At 39.5% G+C, this 7330-nt stretch overlaps 1 protein-coding gene across 1 annotated transcript in view; it reads left to right on the top strand.

The window, feature by feature from the left end:
• LOC111159917 (phospholipid-transporting ATPase IB) overlaps window positions 1-7330 on the top strand; it is a 585941-nt gene that overhangs the window by 172827 nt on the left and 405784 nt on the right. The window contains exons 15-16 of the mRNA XM_022522597.1: window positions 728-772; window positions 2674-2749. Coding sequence (XP_022378305.1) covers window positions 728-772; window positions 2674-2749 — 121 coding nt within the window. The remainder of the gene's footprint in view (window positions 1-727; window positions 773-2673; window positions 2750-7330) is intronic.

Below are 7330 nucleotides of genomic sequence, written 5' to 3'. Positions count from 1 at the left end.
TTATCAGTTATAATTTCTCTTCTTTTATTTCTGATTTTGAGTCCTCTTTTTTTTTTTTTTTTTTTTGTTTTATCAGTTATAATTTCTCTTCTTTTATTTCTGATTTTGAGTCCTCTTTTTTTTTTTTTTTCTTGATGACTCTAGCTAAAGGTTTGTCAATTTTGTTTATCTTTTCCAAGTACCGGCTGTTAATTTCACTGATGTTTTCTATTGTCTTTTTTCCCCTCTATTTCATTTATTTCTGCACTAATCTTGGCTACTTTCTAACTTATACTAACTTTGGGTTTCATTTCTTCTTTTCTAGTTTTTTTGAGGTGTAAAATTAGGTTGAGATTTTTCTTGATTTTTGATATAGGCATTTGTCACTATGAACTTCCTTCTCAGAACTGATTTTGCTACATCCCATATGTTTTACTATATGGTATTTCCATTTTCCCTTTGTCTCAACATATTTTCTGATTTCTCTTTTGATTTCTCTTTGACCCATCGGTTGCTCAGTAGCATATTGTTTAGTCCCCACGTATTTGTGAATTTTCAGTTTCATTCTGGTAATTGCTTTCTGGTCATACCATTATAGTTGGAAATGATGCTTGGTAGGACTTCAGTTTTCTTAAATTTATGAAGACTATTTCATGGTCTCTCTATGATCTATCTTGGAGAATGTTTTCATGTGAATGCCTCTTTTGATTACAGTTTTGTGACACCTCTGTTTCCCTCTTTCTGGCAGTCATTTTCCAGAATTGACAAGAGAACCATCGTCAGATGATTTTTGGTAAGTGGATACTAGCACTTTTTGATGCTTTAGCGGGAAGGAACTATTCTGTATTACATTTTTATCTGAATATTTTGTAAATAAAATTTCATATTTGTTATCCCAAGAGAAAACCAAATTAAAATTTTAAACATGAATATGGTCTTAAACGTGTAGTAGAACTACAAGAATTTAACAAAAAATAGCAAGTCCTTAGTTTAGTACTTCCCACTCACTTCCCACTTCTTAGCATAATGTCTTCAAAGTTGTAACATACATATTGTAGCATATATCAGGATTTTATTCTCATTAAAGGCTGAATAACATTTCATTGTGCATACCACACTTTGCATATCCATTCATCTGGTGATGGGAATTTGGACTTTTTTTTTTACCTTTTCTAGTGTGATTAATGCTGTTATGAACGTTGGTATATAAGGATCTGGTTCTCCGCTTTCAGTTCTTATGGGTATACACCTAGAAGTGGGATTGGTGGGTTGTATGGTAATTCTATGTTTAAATTTTGAGGGACCACCAAACTGTTTTCCATAGCAGTTGTACCATTTACATTTCTGTCAGTAGCACACAGTTTTCCCATATCCTCATGACACTCGTTAATTTCTGTTTCTTTACTATATATAAAAGCCATCCCAGTGGGTGTGAAGTGGTATCTCATTTTGGTTTTGATTTGCATTTCTCTTAGGATTAGTGGTGATGTGTGCTCATATTTTTAGATTTATATACTAACAAAGCTGATTGATAGGGCTGTGTGTGTAGGGGAGGTGGTGTAGTTGATGACGGACTGGCTTCCCTATGCAATCATTAGTCAGGACCTACTGTTTTATTAGAGGGTCCCTGGATGTCATCATCTGTCTTTCTTGTGAACTGCTCAGTTTTCTTCTCATGAGAAGAACTCTCCAGGCTGTAAATTTGGCTGCATATGTTATGGGAGCTGAGTGGAGGCAGAGGGCTAGTGATCATACTTATCTGAGTGTAAAGGATTTCACTTAAAACTCCTATCTTGGGAGAATTCCCTACCCCATACCTACTCGTATGCCCAGCGTGGCTGGGTCCACGGTTACTCTGGTTTAACGTCTCTAAATGATAAACCTTCCATGGCTTGCTGGGTGCAAAATGTTCAGTTACCTGGCTGCAAGGGATGAAGTAGGGTTCCTGCAGGCTGACTCTTCCTCCCTTGGACCTGGAGCCCCTCCTGCTTCCCACGTTCTCTTAATTGGACAGCTGCCATTTCCTCAACATTCCCAAGGTTCTGCTGGGGGCATCAGCTTGAGTTCTAGGTGCTTCCTCTTATAAGCTACTGGTTTCTGCTGTACTAAAACTCTGATATCCAGAGTTCAGACTGACATCACCTTGACTATGGCCACTTCTTCCACTGTCTTTGTCCTGAAGAAGGAGATTCAGGAGGAAGTGGGGATACAGGAATATACTTAACCATTCACATTTTCTTCAGTGTGCTAGCACAGAGCCATCATAGCAAGCTTCCTTCCTCACAATTATTTGCCTCCTTCTCTCTCCTGCATATGAGCTCTGGCCGTAAATGATTGCACAGATGCAATGCAGTCATTCCTCTTATTTTACTTGCTTTGAGCAGATACTCCAAAGTTTTTCCTGGTAGAAGTTGAACAGACCAGCCAAAGTGACAAAGTGTTGACCCCTGCCTGTTTCTTCTTTGTAACTATGTTGTTGTTTAACACAACTTATAAAATATTTTGCTTATAGTAGGGCTAATTTTTTCTGTCTCAAGGCTTGAAATAATATATAGTATTCCAAATCTTTAGAAGTTGAATCTAAATCTATAGGTTTTTAGGTGTAGATCTTCTTGAAGACAGATTCTTACTAGATTTGGGCTAATTTTAAAGGAACTTCTGAACTGATTAAGTATTTTCTGGTGTCTCTCACAGCCGGATACCTCCTCCCCCTAGTGACTCATGCGACTTTGATGACCCCAGGCTCTTGAAGAACATTGAAGATCATCACGTAAGGCCACCGTTTTGCTTCTTGGACATTACATAGCTTATGGTGCCCTTCTATTTATGTGTATGTATAGTGTCTTGAAATTTGCCATTTTGGACCTTGGGGAAGAGATGCAGTTTTACTTTTCTGGTGTTAGTATTCAAAGAAGTGATCTTAAATAAATGCTATGAGGTTATCACTCTGCATAAGTTAATGAAGCCTGGATTAAATATGTGGTGAAGATAGAAAGTCGCACAGCAAGATTACGATGAGTCTTACCATGGAATTCTCTAACATTGTGGATTTCTTTTGCTTTTTAAGATTTCTGCAGTACTATATCTTCACAGTTGTGAATCTAAGTGGTCATGCATTTTGAAAAGCAATCTCAGTATGCTTGGACCAGGATAATTTAGGGAAGAAAAGTAAGGCAAAACAACATGTAGCATCCTACTGTGTGCCGAACATTTGCTGTGTATTTCCCCTAGCACTTGAGTCACCCCAGAGAAGTGATAGGAAGCTGCATGGCAATATTGAGTTGGCCAAGAGTTACCAGCAAACAAATCTAGTAATGAGACTCAGAACCTTAGTCTGTTGGATTCTTAACTATGACATCACATTATCTCGACTATTCCAACAAACCAGGATTAACTATAGGATCTCCTAAATTTGTTTCAAAAGCTACTTTGAAAATCCCAACTTAGAAAAGTAATGATCAAAACATTTTGTAACCAGTTTAATCAGTAGAGATTAGATCTGATATTTTTTTTTTCTGAAAAAAGTTTTAAAGTGAAGTACACATGAGCAAAATTAAAACTTCATCATTTCAAAGTTTTGTTAAGGTACAAATATATTTAATATTCCTCTTAATTCTCAGTGAGGAAATTTCCTTTTCTCCACTGCACTTGCCCATTTGTTGATGCTAGAACCTTCCCAGCCATGGTTCTCAAATGTGAGTGTGTAAGGCACCCACGTCCACATGCTGGGGGGCAGACGTTCTGCTTCAGCCTCCCGTGATGCTCCTGCAGTGGTCCCAGACCACACAGTGGGTGTTGCTGAAGTCCATGCTCTGTGTCACACTCACAGGCATGGATGTGGTCTCTTTCTTTGAATTTTAATGTTAGAGGTAGGTCCAGCTACTAGACCAGAGGTTCTCTAAGCGGAAGAGTGGCATCTCAGAGGAAACTTCTGTGGAGGTGGGTAGATTTAATCAAGGATTTCAGAGGACACATGGGCCTGTGAGGACTTGCTTTCTGAAAAAGGATTCAGGTACTCTCAAATAGTACTCAGAGAGTGCTTAAGTAGCCTAAATGTATCCATTCAGTTTTGGGGGGAGTGAATGGGAAAGGAGGTAGAAGGCTGTCCTAGAGGTCTAGGAAATTGCTGTTAGTCTCCTTTCATGAAGTTTGTTTTCCTGGCCCAGATCAGTAGGTGAGAAAGGAGCAGAGGAAGTGAGGTGAGCCTAGTGCATGGAGTACCTCGGCATCCCAGGGTAGGCTCAGGAACAGCAGCACATGAGTGTTTAAATAAGAGACTCATTTGTCTATTCATTCATCTTGGTAGTTTATATCAGTCACCTTGGTAGGAAGTAGGGGGAAAGAGATGAATAAAAAACACTCAAAGGTTTTAATTGGGGAAACAGATATAAAATCACTAGGAGCCATTGTATACCTTTGATCCTAGGGATAGGTGTGGTACCGCTCCCTGAGAAAATGACTGTTTTCTGTAAAGGAGTCTGATCTCTTTGGTGGGTGTTAGGGCTAATGTAATTGTTGCAATGTGGGCACTGTGGGCACCCATACTAAATGGTATTTGCCTTCACCTAAAATATGGAGTAGCACAGAAAACTAGTGGACAGAGGGCAAATCTCATTTGGAGAAGAGGTCATTGGGAGACATACTCTATTTGCTGCTGGGATCCCATTTTTGGAATCTTGAAATACTGAGTTCAATTGATTTTATATATATATATATATATATATATATATATATATATATACAAGATGTGTGTGCTGGGTTTTTGACTGCTGACCACATGCTCTTCTGGAGCCTGTCCTCTCTTGATCTTTGAGTGGAGATATGAGCTTAGAATTCCTCTAATTCCTCTAATAGGATTCCTGTAATGAACATTTCTTGCCCCATGGCCAATGGCAGGCATTTTTGGAAGGAACCCTGCTCTTACAGAAGTTAGTGAGCTCCCTTTTTCTTCCTTTTCCTCCTCACTTTCTACCCTCCTGAGCCAAATTTCCTTTTATTGCAGGGGGAAGGCCATTGAGAGTAGGGGCAGTTGCAGCCCTTATGAAAAGGAAGCCCTGACTTAGGTTATCATAAGCATCAATGAAAACATAAAGACTTTAAAGGCTATTTTAATAATCTGGACACTCATAGGTCATTAAATGCATAATGGGGCCATGGATTAGAGAATTTATTTTCTAATTTTTTAGTAAAAGCCTACTTGCCTAAGTTTAATATTTTTTAAAGCTACATTAAAAGCCTTCTGAAGTGTTCTTCATCTTGGCTACTGCATGAATTATCCCATTGACATTTAACTTCTAGCTCGATTATAAACAACGAAGACCACAGGTTCTAATATTTTTCTTTCAGAAAATGTGAGATTGGGTTAAATGTACCTAATGCACCTTAAATACAGAGCTTGTTAGGTAACTTGGTTATTTTACCAAAATATGGTTGAGGAAAGGGAAGAAGCATTTCAGGATTTTAGCCTATGGATATCCCACATTCTTATCTAAATTGTCTTGGGATCATTGACTAAAATTAAAGCATTTGGACCAAGAAAACCTTTACTTTCCTCCCAAGAGAGTACTTCCATCTGCTACAGAATTTTTGTTTTTCCTGGGTCATCATTTTGATTTTCTGGGTCCCCTACGACTATGTTTCTAGCTTTGTGTCACTGATAGCCAAGACAGAATTTGCTTATTAAAGAATCAACCTATGGAAAATTCAATTTTAAACACAGAGCAGTTGTTTAAAATAGATTACAATTGCCTTCTTAGCGCAGTAGGCAGCGTGTCAGTCTCATAAAATAGATTACAAACATCTTATCCATAAGCTGAAAATGGAGATTGTCTCCTTTCTCTAGTTTATTACAGAATGTCAGGTTAACTAGAGAATAAAGTTAGAACGGTTTTATCTTAGGGATTTTTTTTTTTTAATCTCTAGGAATGTTGTCTGGCCTACCACTCAAAGTGGAAACTTAATTTGCGAGTGTGTGCAACTCTCTTTATAGCTCTCAGAAATATTTTCTCTTTGGTCTGAAATCAAAGACCCGCTTTCATGTTTCACTGTGGGATGAGGTGATGTGTAGGACTTCATAGTTCACAGATGCAGGAGAAAGCAATCTCTTTTTTTTCTTCCCATATGCTACATTTTTATATATGTGTTTCTATTTCATTGAATTGTCTGTGGAACTGGTTATTGTCGATCACCGTTTCCCATCAGAGAGAGAGAGAATAATAATCCCAGGTCAATGAATTACCAATGTAAGTCCCATTATGGATGTCAGAGTTGTATTTGGGAGCCTTTCAATATTTCCTTCAACTCCTACCGCTGAGGCCTGTACTGCCAAAGACCAGGCCCAAGACTTAATTGTAAAACTGGCCAAACTTCTTAGAAGGGCTGTATTGGCAGCCTCACAAAATCATCTGCACCAAAGTCTAGTAGGGAGGAGACCCTGGGACTAGGGTTGGGGTCTCCTGGGTAGATGTACCTGAGAACCTGAGACTCCCAGATTCCTCTGGAACTTGTGGGCCTGCAGAAGATGGTGGCTTGTGTCCATGACCAGGTCTCAGCTAAAGCAGATGTCTTGCCAGAAACTGCTTACCCTCCTCAGGGTCTGTCCCCATCTCCCACCTTAGCCACTAGATCAAGCCTGGGGGCACATTTCAGCATGGCAGACAGGGGCGAGGATGGCCCTGCCAGTTTGGAAGAGGGATTATTCACTGAAAGGGCTGCAGGGCCTGGTGATCCACATCAGTGAGGACTGGGAGAGAGTGCCTGAGAATGGGACGTGACAGAAAGCGGCACAAGGGAGAGGATGTTGGAATGCGGGACTCTTCTGTTGTTGGCAACCAACAGAAGGTCCTGTTTTGGAGAGCCGGTTTTCTAAGCTGCTGTGATGACTCTCAGAAACTTTGAAGGAGTGGTGGCCTCTACATAAAAAGAAATTTATTTTCACTGCAGAAAACAGAGTATAAAGAGAAATATTTTTTTAATCCCCTAAATCCCTTTTTGTCCTTTGCTGCAAATTACTGTTAACATTTCAACCTCTTCCTTTCCATACATGGGGACACCGCAGATATTGAGATCATACTGTATGTAATTTTTTTTATCCTGCCTTCTCAAGAAATTAACATTATGTTCTAAGTATATCCCCCAAGCACTAATAACTAATTTTCCTAGAGACAGTCACTTTCAGCAAAAGATTCCACTACCTGACATCACCGTGGTTGATTTCCAGCCTGTTGGACGAGGTGTGGTTAGATGGCTTGGGAACTTGGTTCTGGCCATGGTGCTGGTCAGGGGTGTGGAGCCTGACACGGTTTTGGCCAGTGAGATATGAGGAGAGGTTTGCAGGTGGGGAAGGCAATCT

The sequence above is a fragment of the Enhydra lutris genome, unplaced genomic scaffold, assembly GCF_002288905.1.
Source record: "Enhydra lutris kenyoni isolate GAN:26980312 unplaced genomic scaffold, ASM228890v2 scaffoldscaffold71, whole genome shotgun sequence".
Classification (NCBI taxonomy): Eukaryota; Metazoa; Chordata; class Mammalia; order Carnivora; family Mustelidae; genus Enhydra; species Enhydra lutris.
The sequence above is the reverse complement of the archived record's forward strand: the minus strand, read 5'-3'. Positions and strand labels throughout refer to the sequence as shown.